The 17,153-nt window shown below is 41.9% G+C and overlaps 1 protein-coding gene across 7 annotated transcripts in view; it reads left to right on the forward strand.

Moving 5' to 3' along the window:
* Plce1 (phospholipase C epsilon 1) overlaps positions 1–17,153 on the forward strand; it is a 300,715-nt gene that overhangs the window by 27,825 nt on the left and 255,737 nt on the right. For all 7 annotated transcript variants that reach the window (XM_076920180.1, XM_076920138.1, XM_076920149.1 and 4 more), the window contains exon 2: positions 9,274–10,799. In XM_076920180.1, coding sequence (XP_076776295.1) covers positions 9,612–10,799 — 1,188 coding nt within the window. In that variant the 5' untranslated portion in view covers positions 9,274–9,611. The remainder of the gene's footprint in view (positions 1–9,273; positions 10,800–17,153) is intronic.

Consider the following 17,153-nt stretch of genomic DNA (forward strand, 5'->3'; position numbering starts at 1 on the left):
CCACCCAGCATTTGAGGTCATTGGTGGCATCCGCAAGCTGCAGGGGCAATTTTTTTTTTTTTAGCTTCTTGACTAGGGGGCCCCTCAATACCTTCACTGGTGCTCATGCTAAGTAGACTATGGGTTTGAAGAAGAACATGGCTAGAAATGACCATGTAATACATGAAATACGTGGGTTCGAATGCCTCGCTTCTGCCAGGACTTTGTCGGAGAGTTCCCACGAGACTGGAGAGTTATTCAATCTGGAAATATCTTGTTCAGTGTGATGATGAAGTATAGCCTAGGCCTCAGCCATGGGGGACCCACAGAGGAGGGTGCAGTAGGCACAACCCTGAAGAAACGTTTGCAGAAGCCAGTTCACACCTTCTATTGATGGAATAGGGATCACCTTACCATGACACTGTAACATGAGAGTGTGCTGGAGAAAGGCAGTACTGTCGAGTTTATCTCCTCCAGGCTGCGTTTTCATAACATGTATTTTTAATTCTTTGGAAGACACTCTGAGTAATTGAAGAATGACTCGTATGAAGGCTGGCTTGAGGAAACATTTAGCAGATGGGTGTGTTGATGCTACCTGTCAATTAATGAATAGCCGCTCACAAATAGGAGCCTGTAGTTACGCCAGGGAAGTGGTGGCACTTGGCTGCTGGGGAATCTCATGATTTAGATGCACAGGACATGTAACGCAAGACCCTTAAGGCAGCAGTTTCAAGTCCTTCCTGTTTTTTTACTCCCCTTCATGTCTAGGTTTCCAGATGCGCTGTCTTACTCAGGAATGAGAACTGTCCAGTGCCTGAGGAGTTGTGCTGGCCCTGCTGAGATCTGAAAGGGCATTGTAATAAACATGGGCTAAAGCCAGCCCAGAACCGTCTCTCTCAACTGTAAGAAGCGACTGGCACCCCACTCTACACAACTATTTTCTCCCCGGCGTTACTCATTAGGGTAGCCCTTGTCTAAGTATGTGGCACTCTCTGAGACGTCCTCCCTGTGGGCTTCAATCCATGCTGATTTCCACCAGTCCTAGCTGTGCGTTTTTAAAAATTCACAAGCTGTATACACAAATCGTCACAGACCATATATGCATTATTAAATTGAATAACCTCCAATACTTAGGCTGTCGAGACTATATTATTTGGTATTTTACGGCTCTCATTTTTTTTGTTTATAACTATGTAGTAATTTAAGATTGTCCAGTACACAGGGATTATGCCCCTCCTTGTTAGCTGGTGTGGGACCTTATAGTGTGCTAGTCACTGAGCAAACCCATAGAACTTTCAGAATGATCTGGTTGCCCTACCGTATAAGTTAAGGAAAATGATTACATCTTAGCACACAAATGATCTACACATTGCAGTAAGTGAGCAATTATTTATTTATTGGGCTTTTTAATGATAACGCTATGGAATTATTTAAGTGATATAGATACGACTCCATATCAGGATGCATGTGATAACTCCAGAAAGTAGTCATTGTGATGAGAAGAAAGGATACTAATTTTTTTTGAGGGGTTACAAGAGAAGCAATTTTTTTTTCCCATTTTACAAGTGAACATTCCAAGGCTTAGTGAGCCTGAGTTGTCCAAGACTGGTCTGTTAAGCAAGTGGTAGAGGTAGGCTCTGAAGCCTGTAGTGTGAGTCCTTAAAAATTTCAGCAGTATATCATTTAGTTGGACAGGTTACTTGCTGTTTCTGGTGGTTTGAATGAGAATGGCCTCCATAGGCTCGTATATTTGAATGCATGGTTCCTAGTTGTTGGAACTGTTCTGGGAAGGACTAGGAGGTGTGGCCTAGTTAGGAGAGGCATGTCACTGGCAGTGGGCTTTGAGGTTTCAAAAGTCCAGGTCAAGCCTAGTCTTTCTCTCCTTCTGTCTCCAACATGTGGATCAGGATGTAAGTTCTTAGTTCTTGCCCCAGCACCATGCCTGCCTGCCTGTGGCAATGCTCCCTGCTATGACAGTCACGGACTCACCCTCTGAAAGTATAAGCAAGTCCCTAATCAATGATTTCTTCTATAGATTGTATAGGCCATGGTGTTTATGCACAGCAGCAAAATAGTAACTGAGACACCGTTCAAAGTCCTACAGCCGAGGGAGCAAGTAGAATGGAAATGCAGGTTGTGACCCTCAGAAACTGCAGAGAGTTGGCAATTATGTGCTTGTGTAGCTCCCACATTAATCAGAATGTAGAAAGTTTTAAGCTGAGTGTAGTGACTCAGAACTGTACTCTAAGCATCTTGGGAGCCTTGAGGCAAGAGGACTGCTGCAGATGGAGGGCCACTGCAGATGGAGGACCACTGCAGATGGAGGACCGCTGAAGATGGAGGACCAGTGCAGATGGAGGACCGCTGAAGATGGAGGACCAGTCCAGATGGAGGACCAGAGCAGATGGAGGACCAGTCCAGATGGAGGACCAGTCCAGATGGAGGACTGCTGCAGATGGAGGATCAGTGCAGACGGAGGACTGCTGCAAATGGAGGACCAATGCAGACAGAGGACTGCTGCAGACAGAGGACCAGTGCAGATGGAGAACCACTGCAGATGGAGGACCACTGCAGGTGGAGGACCACTGCAGATGGAGGACCACCTGGTGCATATAGTGAGACCATATCTCAAACAAAACACAAAACAGTATTTTCAGTACTTCTCAGAGAATGCCACTTGGAATGCTTTCACTTTATGCTTCCACTCTCTCAGCCTCTCAGCTATCTATTTCCACAGCTCAACTTTGCAAGTTTGCAACAACACTGATCTGTAGAACTTGGTGCCATTTTGGAAATGTTCTGTGTACCCTAGCTGTCTAGTACAGCAGTCACTAACTCATATGACTCTTGAATACCTAAAAGTCAGTGAGCGCAACCAAGGAGGAAGGTCCTGATTTCTCTCGAGCTGGAGTCACTGGCAGTTGTGAGCTGCCTGGTGTGGGTGCTGGGAACCAGGCAGGTCCTCTGGAAGATCATCAAGCACTCTTGACCACTGAGCCACCTCTTCAGCCCCGAGTTATAGTAGTTTCTAAAAAAATTATTGACGCAGCAGTTTGTGGCAGCTGGGGTAAAACGGGAGGGAGCTTTGTTTTGAGATGTGGCCCTTTGTAGGTTACTCCTGCTCCAGCAGACAGCCATGCAACCACCAGCATCACTAAGTAGACTCTGTGGATTAAAAAAAAAAAGTACATGAGGTTGGAAGGGAGATGTGGGGGCTGGTTCTCAGAGGACTTGGAAGGGAGGAAGTAGGCAGTGGTTTTGATCAGAACACATTGTGTATGTATAAATAAACAATAATAAAAGCATTCACATTACAAGATCTTCTCCAGGTAAATATATTTTGAAAACTCGCTCCCTTTCTGTGTCTCTCCTTGTTAGTTTTCTGAAAGGTAGGTGTTTTAAGTTCTGACTAAGCCTGTTTCATCCTTTTCTCTTCTTTACGGTTAGTGCCTTTTATGTCCTAAGAAAATGATCTGTGTCTTAACGTCATGAAGATTTTTTTTTATTTCCTTCTAGAAGTTTTACCTTGTGGACTTTCTGTTTAGGCCTGTAATCTGTTGTAAGTTAACGTTGTGTATGTTGGGGTATAATGGGCCATATTCCGACGGACAGAGATGAGTCTCATGAGCGGTGTGGCATTAAAACCCTGACCCTCTTCTTTTGACTTCAATCTGGATGCTTACAGTTCTTATTATTTCTGGGGAGACGACTGTATTTACCAGAATGGCTTCCTTGCCTTATGACTTTTACAACTCAGACTTAACCTAATCTGGGCAACGTTTTTGTGAACCTCTGTTTTTTTTGTTTTTTTGTTTTTTTTTTTGTTGTTGTTGTTTGTTTTTTTTTTGTTTTGTTTTGCCAATTTTATGAAGGTGTAAGTAGAAAACTGCTTCTGTAGCATTCTTGTCTACATCAGCCAACTCCCCATGCCAAACATACACAGGATATAAAGTTGAAGTGTCTAGGTCTTTGGAGTCTGAAGCCTGACATTTCAGACTCTGAAAGATTTCTAATTGAGAAAGTTAAAGCTATGAGGGGTTAACCCTTTGTGGTCTTGGAAAGAGACCCAGATGAGTGCACCAGAGCCTTGGGGGGAATGTTTCAAAGCTTTATTTCCTGTGAGTTATGGAATTTCCATCGTAATAGTTCAGAGAAAGGAGGTCAGGAGGGAGTGGAGCTGCAGACACTTGGAAGAAGCAGCAGAGGGGACCGGCTTGTACCATGCAGTGCTTGTGTGTGGGCGTGCGCACTTTGTACCTATGTGCCCCGTGTGCACGTGACAGGGAGGACAGACTCTTGAGAGCACAAATTCCTTCTTTAATCTCTTTGCATAGTGGGCCTGGGGGAAGAGAAAGTATAAGTAAACAACCATTGCCTGGTTGGTTGGCTGTCATCCACAGTTACTCGGTAAAACCCTTTAGGTTTTAAAGATGCAAGTGAGACTGTTAAATTCCGCGTCCAGCATTCGTGGTTACCTTAGCGCTTCTTTCTCATGGTGGTGAAATCCACGAGCAGCTTTTGCTCTTATTGGCAGGATGAAATGTTCTCCTGAGAACTGCAGACAAGCTCTGAGCTCTGCACAGGGCACCCCCCCTCCCTTATCTGTTGTTAAGTATGCTGTTCCCTCGATTCAAAGTCTCCTTGGCTATAAATAATTGCTATCTTTCTGTAAAGTCTCAGCTCAAAACCTCCATCTGTCAAATTGTTGCTGGTTTTCTGGTCAAGAACCATCTGAACTATGCACACTGTAACAGGTGCAAGAACTGTTTTCTGATAACTTAAGCTTATTTATTTATTGGTGTAGATTCATTGCACATGGTGCTAGCTTTCATAACACCATTTTCATACAAGTTTGTAACATACTTCATTAAATTCTCATGTTCATCTCATCACCTAAGAGTGCTGTCTGAGATCTAGCCATCATGTTTCTTCAGAGTAGCTGAGAAGTTGGGGAGGAGGGGAGGAAGAAAGGCACCCCTCGTACCTTCAAGGACATTTATCAGAAGTTGCAAACCACTTTTGCTTGTATCTCATTAGCTGTAACATAGCCACATGGCCACGTTTAAATATAAGGAGTAGCCATAGCCTTGCCCTGAAATTATGCTATTGAGGTTAACCATGAGCACAGATTTCCAGAGACAGAGAGGACCACGAGTAGGAGTCTCTGCCACCCAAGTGATACTGTGCTGTTGTAAACATTAAATGGGATAGTAATACTACAGTTTGAGCATGTTTTACACACAGTTCATGTTCTGTTAAGTCTTAGCCATTGTTTTCATAATTAAATTTGATAGATAGCCATCCATTCACTCAATCTCTTCAGCATGTTTTGGGTTCCCTTAGTGTTGAATGTTGCCGCTCTATTGAAATTCCTCTGCGGCATCTAAAGAAGACCATTACTCAAGATGGTTTCCTCTTTGTTAGACGGCTCTGCAAGACAGGGAAATCTTTACAAGGCTGGCTGAAGACTTTCTTCTTAATAATTCATATGCTTTGGCCCTTATCCTGCCTCTGGAGACAATATGAAATGAGTCTTTATTCATCTTGAGACTTCAGATAGGCGAAGACAGCAGTCAGGACTCCCACTTCATTTTTTGGCTCTAAACATACATCTCATCATCTCATTATTTATCTGGCACAGGGTGGGTGAACCTTTTTTTATAAAGGGCCAGACGGTAAATATTTTTGGCTTTGTGTAACACATGGTCTGTGTCATAACTCCCCAACTCCGCAGTTAAAACGTAAAAACAGACATAGATATGACATAAATGAGCAGATGTAACCGCATTGCTACAATAAAACTTTATTTATAAAGTCTGGTGTCTGGGCCAGCTTTTGCCTCAGGCTGTAGTTTTCAGCCCCTTGTTTTAGCCCGAGAAAAACCATTAACACCATTATTCTTGGCTGAATTGCCCCTATTCTGATGCTAAAAGCTTCCCTCACACATCACTCCCCAATTCCTTATAAATTTTATCTGTTTTTCTTATCTTACTGCTTTGTCTATGACTCCCAACACTGCTTGGATCTCCATAGCTCTGTCTTTTGGTTATTCATTCTCCTAATCACACTATCTACCCCCAATAACTCTCCAGCTTAGCCATACTGCCTTGACACCCCTCCCCAGTATTACATATCCTTAGGCCATACATTCTTTGAACCCTCCTAGGGTGGTCTTTTCTAGTCTCCCTCATAAACATGTCCATGTAAGAAAAGCAATCAATCTCATTTTACATCCTTTTGCTTTTCAAAGTTGTTAGAGTGTGGTCCACATTTTGGTGTTTCTAATGTTTAGACAATATCATAATGTTTGCTGTAACTTTAATCCTCATGTTATTTGACCACTTCTTTTAAAATTAATCCAGTACTGCCCAAGAGGGTCTAGGTAGAAATCAAGTTGTTGGTTGGCTATTCACTTTTGACATATGTAACATATATGTTTCTTCCTAATATTATAAATGTGGAAAGAATAATTTAAGCATGAGAACTCATTATGATCATAAAACTGATATTTCAAGGAGTTGATTCCAGTTACAAAACAGAAACAAAACCCAAGCAGACCTGGTGAGTTGTCTATTGAGAGTAAATTCAACACCATGTCACTATAACAGCAGAGCCACTGGTCTTTGATTGTCCTTTCTTGCGAATAGTATAGAATAACAGACATTCTGCCTGACTTGGTATCTTGAAAAGCATTTCATTTACAACCTTATTGTTGAGGGTAATTTTATTTCTATTTTGCAGGAGGGAAACTCAAGTCCTGACTGTACAGTATTGTCCAGAGATTCCAGAGCCTGTATTTGGCTGCTTTTGTGTATTTCCCTTCACAGTGCTCTTCTCTGCAGGCGCAGTCCACCTCATTGTTTTGCTGACTCCTGCTTGTCTTTAATAATGCAGCCCAGTTATCGTCTCCAGGAGACCCATGGTGAAAACTGATCTTGCCTCATGCCCACCATCTGTTTTAGGTGTTCTTGCTCCGTGTTGGCGCAGCCTCATTTGTAACATACCTTGACTGGTCATTTATTAGCTCATAAAGAAATCAAGGGCGAGATGCTTGCCTCATTTAAGTTTGCACTCAGCAAACATGTGTTGAAAAAAGGAATATCCTGAGATAGAGCCAAGGCTAGGGAGTTCGTTCCCCGTGATGTTTCTCATTCCTGACTACAGCTGGAAGCAAAACAAAGATCATTGCTTCAGTGGAGTGTCTACAACCTCCAGCCTTCTGAAACAAACTCAAATAAAAGATAGGCTACTCCCAGCAGCCGTGTGTCTATAAACAACAGAACTTGAAACCATGAGGTCTCAGATTGGATGGAAGAGAAAACAGCACAGTTCAAGATTAGGAAAAGCTTCAAGTGAGGCTTCTTAGATTTGGATTCTCCATCATTCCTTGACTTAGCTTTTCTAGGCCTTGATTTCCAGCTTCCCAAGTACTGAGAGCAGAACTTAATTATATTATGTGTTGCTATATATCAATATACAACAAAATTTATGGTGAAACATATGTTAGTCCGTATAACTCTGGTTAGAAATTTCAGAGAGGCCTTATATAATTGAGAGTCTCTCTCCCTCTATTTCTTCTTTTCTCTCTCCCTTTTGGTTTTTTCAAGACAGGGTTTATTCATGTAGCCCAGGTTGTCTATGTAGACTAGGCTAGCCTCGAACTCATAGAGATCTGCTTGCCTCTACCTCCCGAGTCCTGGGACTAAAAGCATGTGCCACCACTGCTGGTGGTTGAGGGTCTCTTATGAGGCTGCAGGTGATGGCTACAGCTGTATTCACTGGAAGCCTTGACTGAGGCCAGAGGAGTCTCTCTCAAGATGATGTGCTCACACATACCATTGGTGGGGGGAGTGGGAGGAGGGAAGCCTAAGCAGCAGCTGAGACAGAGCCCCATGACCTACTCCCAGAATTCCTCACAGTTCCTCCCTCATCGAATGAGAATTTGCTTGACTCTGTCAGGGTTGCATGCAGGTGCTGGCTGTCTATCCCACAGTGTAATGTGCAGAGGTTCAATCTGGTTAAAGAAAAAGGACGAAGGCATTAAATCAGCTAAGCCTTTTAACATAATACGCCTTCATCAACTAAAGTCTTTTATGTCTACTTACTTTCAATGAACAATTCCTTACTTAAATGAAACCAAAGGGAGATTTTCTTTAAGTGTGTAGTTTGTAAGGTGGGGAGTGGGGGACAACAGAAATGTTGACTAAAGATGCATTTTGAAATATTTAATTCCACTGTTAATTTCTTTCTTCCTTTTTTGTCTCAGATCTTCTTTGTTTACATTTTGGTTTTGTAAATGTTTAAAATTAACCGAATTATTAATGATTTTAATTCTAATGCTTTTCTTCTAAGTGACCAGAGTATACAACTTTAGTCTGCCTTTTAATAACCATACAGTGATCCATGTAGAAATGACCTTGTTCCAGGTCCCTCCTCTTGGCCTCTGCTCTGCCCAGCCAGTTCACTTCAGTGTTTATTAGAAATCCCACACTACACAGTCACTACTTTTGCTTTAAATATTCACTTATCTTGCCAAGTGATTTTTAAAAATAAAAAATTCATACACATATTTAATATCTTTCGGCTTTTTGTTCCTCTAAAGATAGACATGTCTAGAATTTTTCTTCTGCACAAAAGTCTTCGTTTATTACTTTCTGTAGTTCAACCCTGCTAGAATTTTTTTGGTTCTACATGTCTGAAAAAATGTCTTACTTCATCTTTGTTGAAGACATTTCTCTGCTAGTGAATTCTGCTTACTAGGTTTCTTTTCTTACTCTGTTCTTTCCTGTTTGCATTGTTTCTGATGAGAAATATATTGTCTCACCTTCACACCTCCTGTCTTATGTCCCTGGTGCCTTTGGCCTTTCAAGTTCTAGCCTTTTCTCTTTTACACACACACACACACACACACACACACACACACACACACACACACTTGGGCCTGGAAACTCCCTAAGCAGTGAGCTCACTTTATTTTTCTTTTTGCTTCTGATATCAACATTTTGTTTTGACTGTTCATTGTGTGAAAACCATTCATTTTTTTTTCTTTTTCCCTGCTTAGACTTTATTTAATGTACTAGGATAAATCTGATTTTTGTACCCTGTTTTTGCTGGAAGCAGAAGTTCTGTATTGTCAAGCACAAATGATAAATGCTTAAAATATCTGAACTAACTTTTGATTGCAAAACTCTCTTCTCAGAATTGACCTATATTTTTCATTAACTTAAAATTATCAACTCACTTTTGAAAACCTATTTAATGCCATAATGTTTGACATTATCTCTTTTCTTACAGGGAACAGAAAAAACTCCAACTGGATTTTTAAATCATTACACATTAACAGTAAACCATAAGTGGCAGAATGTGATCCTGAACAAAATTCTTCTAAAAAAATTAGCTTCAGGCAACAGAGAAAAGAAAAAGGACCTGTTGTTTTGAAATACTGGTGTAAAACAAACTGTTCTCGTAGGAAATTACAACTGAAAAGTCTTGTTTGGCTCTTACTATACCTGAATGAAAGAAGCCGTCAGCTTGCTTCTCTCAAAGACTAGAATTATCTGAGATTATCTAAAGTCTGAACATGATCACCAGGGAAGGGAACACAGAAGAGTAGCTGAAGGGAGCTGGTTAAGATGACGTCTGAAGAAATGGCCGCTTCTGTCCTTATCCCTGTGACTCAAAGGAAACTGGCTTCTGCCCAGTCAGGGGCAGAAGAGAGGAGTGAAAAAGATGCTGGTATTCCTAAAGCACGTGTTGGCAGGCAGGGTGCGCTCATCCCTCGTACCATCTCACAGTGGAGCAAACCTAAGGAAGAGTCTTCTAGAAGTGATTTGTCCAATGTCTTCTCAATAGCAAGGGGGGAATTAGTCAGCGATGAGAATCACAATGAAAAATGCTGGCAGGAAAATGTCCCGGATTCCGCGAAAAACCACGCAGTTAACCGCAACAACTTATTGCAAAGCCAGCAGCGTGAGCTTCCCCAGAGCCAGCTTTGTGAAGCCTGTGACTCTGTCACAGAAGACCTGTGTTTGCAACCTGGAATTCCTTCTCCGCTGGAAAGGAAGGTGTTCCCTGGAGTTCAACTGGAGACAGAGGACTCTCCCATGGACGTGAGCCCTTTGGGAAATCAGCCTGGGATCATGGAGTCCTGCGGACCTCACTCGGACGACAACATGGAGGTATTTCATTTCCATTATGAAGCTGACCAGACAACGTCAGATGCTTTTCAAACCCTGTCAGAAAAATTAATTTTAGATGACTGTGCAAATTGTGTTACTCTTCCTGGGGGGCAGCAAAATAAAAATTACACGGCGTATACTTGTAAACTGGTGGAATTGACACGGACCTGTGGTTGTAAGAATGGGCAGCTGAAGTGTGACCATTGTACCTCGCTGCGCGATGAATACCTGTGCTTTGAAAGCTCCTGCCCGAAGGCCGAGGAGGTTTGTTCAGGTGGTGGCTTTTGCGAGGACAGCCTTACTCATGGTCCTGTTGCCAAGACGTTTCTGAGCCCTTTGGAGGATTTCTCTGATAATTGTGAAGACGTAGACGATTTTTTTAAAAGCAAAAAGGAGCGGTCTACTTTGTTAGTCCGAAGGTTTTGTAAAAATGATAGGGAAGTTAAGAAGTCTGTGTATACTGGGACAAGAGCAATCATGAGAACCCTGCCATCTGGCCGTATTGGGCTGGCTGCTTGGAATTACGTTGATCAGAAGAAAGCTGGTCTCATATGGCCTTGCGGGAATGTAATGGAACCTCTATCAACAGTGGACATGAGGCAAAGTGGGAGCCAACGTCCGTCTGAAGCCCAATGGTGTCTGGTAAGAGTTTGGGTTTCTTACCATCACTGCTTTTTGTTTTACCCTTTCTCCTTTCCTTCACCCTCCTTTAGGGGTTTTGGATATAGGGTCTTATGAAATAGGCCTGGAACTTGATTTGTACATGGCCTAGCTTGTCCTTGAACTTGTGATCCTCCAGAATCTTGAGATTACAGGTATACCTGTTTCCATTATTTCAGTAAACTTGATTTTTTAATTCTCTATTTATATTGCTTTAATTAATGAAAAAGATAAAGCAAGATCTGTCAAGATATGATTCTTACAGGAGTCATTTGTAGTTATTGGGACCTAATTCATAAAGGTCTCAAGTCTGAGTTGACTCGCCAGCGATTTAGGCCATAAAGTACACACAGGCCTATGTAGGGAGTGGAGAATTAGAGACTTTCTGATGACAGTAAAATAGCTTTGTCCATTAGCTTTGGAGAGGTATCCCCAAGTCTTTTTTGTGTTCCCTGATCCACTGTGGCCTTTTGCTTTACTGTCTTGAAGAAGCTTAAATCTTGAGGCTTCTACTTCGCAGCCAAAGGTCTCTTTTCCTCTCTTTTCACTTTGACTTTGTGTGTGTGTGTGTGTGTGCTGTGTACCTACCACTTCAATGAAGTCGCAGATGTAAAAATAACACTTTAAATGCACCGAATGCAATAGAAAACGTCAGTAAAGGAGAAAATTTTGTTAATTTGCATTTATGTGACACAAGATGATTTTGAAATTGTGAGATGGTGATTTAAGTGCATCTTTCTTACCACACTGGCCACTGCTACCTAGCAATGTGGTAGCCTCTTGTTCTAGGAAATCCCTCTAATCTGGGCAAATAGACAACTAGTCACCCTAAATAGCTATAAGATTGTAAGATATCCACTATAACCATGACATGAAGTAAAAATTCTGTGTTATTTTTATTGATGGCATGATTGGTTACTGTATTTTCTGTTTCCTTTCACGCTTTGATCTATCTTTGTTGTAAAAGTTCACAATTAAAGACATGCTAAATTTCTACGTAAGATGAATGCAAATATTCTTTTTTAAAATTCTTATCCAAGTTTCCAGGTCCTCTGAATTTTTGTATGGTTTTCTCTCTTTAACCACATACAGCCAGGTGACCTTCTCTGACTGATCTGCACTGCTGAAGACATCACTATATACTTCGCCTTTCATTGTTTTTCTTTTCTTTAGTGTGACAGAGTCTCATGTAGTCCAGGCTGGCCCATGCTGGCCTTGAACTCCCGATTCTTTGTTTCTAACAAGTGCTGGGATTACGAGATTGTACCACCACGCCCCATCACCTGTTCTATCCTTGCTAAACATTCTTGCTTCCTTCAGAGACTCTCTCTGGGAAATTGTTTCTGGAATGCTCACTTTTGAGTTCTTCACACTTCCTTTATTATTCTAAAGGAAGCTTCCGAAGGAGGTTTGTGTTGGCTGTGAGCTTCAGGGTGGTTAGCAGAATGATTGTGCTTCCTTCCCGCTCCCCCAACCTTGAGGCTGTTGGGCAGTAGCTTCTAAACACCTTCACTGGTCCAGTTAATTTACAATGGAAAGAAACCAAACTGTCTCCTCCCTGCTCTGTCTCTGGAGGCTAGGAGCGATCACCACAATTCTGTTAAAGTGGGTCTCAGGAATGTCTCTTCCCTTTTGTCTCAGCTGCCACCCTGGAGGAAGTGAGCATTTTTATTGGCACTTGTGGTATAGCTGTGCACGGGCTAGCTGTCCTGCTTTTATCGGGAGGATTCTGTAAGTTTTTCGACATGCACGCTGCACCTCGTCAGAAAGTCACTGGTCTTCCCTAAAGTATAGCTTCTTCTTCACATCTGTCTCTTTACTTTAGAGTCTGGGGATAGGTAAGCAAAATTGGCACAGCTGAAATATATTTACTTGCCTTGGGTCTTGTAAATTATGTCCTCCACTGGAGGATGTGGCACCCCAGCAGTACCCCAGCCATACACTCCATTGTATTTTCTGTTTCTTTCACGTGTATCCTGCCTGGTTGTAAGAGCCCTGTGCTCTTTTGTCTTTTGAATTATATAATGCAAACACAATTCCAAATGCATTAGAAAACAAGGACAGTGACATGGTTGGAGACTGGCTCTAGAGTTAACCCACATTTAAATTATGGCTTGGGATAATTGGGATGATTGGCAGGTCCTAATTACCTTTCAAGTAAACCAGGCATAAAGGCACTATTGTAGGCCACTCTAAGGAGATGCTTTTGTTAGCACAGTGCTGAAAGCAGTGAGTGCTCCTGTCCTCCCGACCTTTCCGTTTCTTACTTGGTGGTGGACTCGTTCCCACCTTGTTCTTCTCTTTGGTGGCCTCTCAGGGAAATTTATAGCAGTATGAATTCTAATGTTCAGATGACTCCATATCTGCAGGCTTTGGGTTCATTGAAGACCTTGTGATACAAATTGAAAGTATTTGAAAAACAAAAGTGCTAGTACTGTAGTGTATTGATAGAGAGCTTGTCTATTATGTATAAAGTCCTGAGTTTAGATTCCAATAACCACTGCCTCCCTCCTACCCACAAATATTTAGCCGGACCTGACGCCATAGACCTATGATCTCAACGACTCAGGAGCCTGAGGCAGAAATGTTGCAAATTCAAGACCACTTAGTGAGACCCCATGTCAAAATAAATACAAAAAAAAAAAAAAAAAAAAGCCTGAGGCTATAGCTTAGTGGCATGGAGTTTGCCTAGCATGTTAGAGGCTCTAGGTTCAGTTCCAAGTAACACACACAAACACACACCCCTCTTATAAGCATAAACAGCTGGTTTTTCTGGTCATTATTCCCCCCACAACACAGCACAGCACAGCAACTATTCATAAGGCCTTTACATCATATTAATTGGTATAAGTAATCTAGAGGTAGTTAAAAGTATATGCAGGGATGAATATGTAGCATGCACATACTAACCAATTTTATATAAACAACTTGAATACCTGAAGTTTTGAGTTCTCATGGCTGTCTGAAGAACAACTGTATTACCTCGGCCTATAACACATTGCCCAAAAAATCCTTCCTGTGCAATGCTGGCATGTGTTATTTATCTAATTAGTTCTATGGCGTCATATTTTTTGTTTCTGGGTGTGTTGGTCAGAACAGTCCAGTGAATTTATATTTTCACAGCTGTGTGGAGAGAATGGGTTTGGATGAAGACATTAATGAGGATTCATGCTTGCTGACTAACCAGATTGTTAGCCTCCTCCTGCTTGTAAAATATTAAAGCCCCCTCCCCCATATGTACTCCCTTTTCCTCTAAATCTCTTGGCTCAACAAAGTAGAGTCTGGCAAGTAGCTAAAAGCTGCAGGTTAAACATTTGACTAAGGGTGTTTATTCTTTTCATTTTTTTTGTTTTTTAATAGCATTTTAAGATTTATTTATTTTTATGTATGTATGCTCTATCTGCATGTACACTTGCACGCCAGAAAAGGGCATCAGATCCCATTACAGATGGTTGTGAGCCACCATGTGGATGCTGGGAATTGAACTCAGGACCTGTGGAAGAGCAGTCAGTGCTCTTAACTGCTGAGCCATCCCTTCAGGCCCTTTGTTTTGCTTCTTAAAATTCTCTCCCTGTCTAAATCTTGTGGAGTTCAAAAGCTTCAAGTTATTTTACAGGTGGGGTCAAGCACAGAAACTGTCAGCTTTTGTTTTGACAAACGTGCCTGTGTAACCCTACCTCTACTCAGTAGTGGTGGAAGGGGCTCTGGGCAGCCAAGACAGAGACGCCACCAGTTCTCCTGCTAGCATCTCCAGGATTTCCCTTCTTTGATCCATAGAGGGGTCACTCTATATGAATACATATGGCAAACCAGAGAAGATTCATACTGAATTTTAAAAAGAATAGGAAGTAATTGAAGATGATTTTATAAAGGAAAACAACCCATGTTTAAAAACCTTATTTTAAAAAATGTAAGTAAAAAGGGTAGTCACAACCAACTTCGTGTGTCCTGCCCCGCCTCTTCCTAAAATGCTGGTTCTTTACTGCCAAGCACAGAACATTAAACTTAAGAGACAGCGAGGAATTAGTCAATAATACCTTTGTTGAGATAAATGTGTTGGACGAAGGAAGGGAGGGAGAGAAGGAGGGAAGAAATGAGGGAGGGAAGGAAGGAAGGAGGGAGAGAAGGAAGGAGGGTGTGTATGTATGCTGGAAATCGAACCTATGGCCTCCTGCTTGCTAGGCAAGCAGTCTACCACTGAGGCATTTTCAAATGGAGCTAAACCAAACCTTAGGAAAACACTAATGCCTCTGATATGTGACTCACTGCTGGTAAACTCAGGTCCTAAGTTAAAAATATGACTCTTATAAGGGACCCAATCATTTGAACCCTACTGTCCAGCCTTTGCGGTAGAAAAAAAAATGTTTTGAGCATTTGATCAGTGAGTGGAGATCAGTGACAATTTGATCCATGGAATAATTACAATTTCTTCTGGTGCTCAGACTAAGCTGGAAGCCAGTGCCTGGTGAGCTCCCTGGTGACTTCTTCCTCTACTGAAGCTTCAACAGCATTTATGACGTAGGGTTAGGAAGAAGCTACTCTCTCCTGCTGATTGTTGTGTGTGTGAGAAAGAGCCAATTCCATTAGCCCCGAACAGTGCAGTTATAGCCAGTAATCAGTGATGGGCCATGTGAGGCCAGCCTGGGATGGATGGAACTACTCACCTGGATTGGCTGACCCATGACAGGAATGATGCATCTACTTCCTCATCTCTGAGGTTACTCTCTTTGGGTAGGATTTGATAAAAGGTGGAATAAAAACCTTTCACTTGGACTCTGGTTTGAGATGTATGTGTTTCTGCTACTCTTATGACAGACAGCCTGGGACAGGATCAGTTTTAGGACTTTCCCCACTTTGCTGCAGTTGTCCTACATAAATGGAGATCTCAACTTCAGAGACCCATTTCTCAGAACAGCCATTTGTATGTTGCCTGAAAATGATCTGAGCCAGTGGGCAAGGACATGGCATCAGGTGAAGAACTGGTTTCATACTTGCCCTGTACTTTACAGGCTGGGACCTCAGGATGCCATGGAATGATGGCCATAGTCATGAGCAGAGGCAGTTTCCCTTTTGGGGAACAGGCAGAAAGCAGACAATGGGTCTCAGAGACATCTTAGGGTGGTGGGGAGGTTTCCATCCTGTTGACCAAATGATTCAGCATTCAGGGACTTGAAGCATCATTGCAGGGCCGGGTGTGACTATCTACTGCCCTCCATGACACACTGGTGGCTCGTTCCTCCCTGAAAAACTGTTCTCAGAGTCAGAGAGCTGACTCATGCTCTAGCCCTCAAAGGCATCAAGAAACCCACATGGTGCTCTCTTTGGTGGACTTGCAGAGTATATGATATTTTGGGAGTGGCTTAATTCACTTGCCTCAGTATTTTCCAGCTAATCGACACGATAGCACGTATTAATGCTTCATGATTTTTTTCCTTTACTGTGCCATTGTATTGTATTTATCCACTCACTAGTTGCTGAACATCAAGCCTTTTCTGCTCTGAGGCTATGATTCTGAATAATGCTTCTGTGAACTTGTTTTTTCTTTGAAGGGAGAAGGACTGGACTCATGGCTTCCTCCGTGCCAGGCAGGTGCTCTGTCACTGAGCTGTATTCCCAGCCCTGTGAACATTCAAACGCAGGCTTTCATGAAAACGTACATTTCCTGTTCTTGTCAGTTTATACCTAGGATTGGTGGCGGGTGCTTATACCTGTACTTTTGACCTTTTCAGGGGTCAGCAGACAGTTCCTCCAAGTATCTGCCTCATCCCCACAGTGAAGCATAATGCACCGATGTCTCCACAACCCTAGCAGGCCGTGCTATTTCCTCTGTCTTTGTTTATAGCCATCCTCCTTGGATATGAAGTGATAATCTCCTTATAGTTTTTATTTGTATTTTCCTGATAGTTAATCTCTCTAAGCATTTCCTCATGTGCTTGTCGGTCTTTTGCATTTTTCTGGAGACATTTCTAGTCAAATCCTGGCACTGAACCCAAGGCCTCATATACACTACAGAAGAACTCAACTACTAAACAACCTTGGTCTCTTTTGACCATTTAAAGTTGAGTTGTCTTTCATTTTGAGATTTTTTTTTTATATATTCTAGATATAAGTTCATGATCAGCTATATTGCACACACACATATATGATATATGGATATATGGATATATGCTATACATTATATATGGATATATATGAGATATATCATATATACACACATATATGCATATATATATATATACACACACACACATGTATATATATGAAATGTGAGAAAGTGGCAAAGATGGTTCACAACTTTAATTCCCGTGGAACTTCTTAAATATTTCCTTTAGGGTT

This window comes from Arvicanthis niloticus, chromosome 1, assembly GCF_011762505.2.
Source record: "Arvicanthis niloticus isolate mArvNil1 chromosome 1, mArvNil1.pat.X, whole genome shotgun sequence".
Classification (NCBI taxonomy): Eukaryota; Metazoa; Chordata; class Mammalia; order Rodentia; family Muridae; genus Arvicanthis; species Arvicanthis niloticus.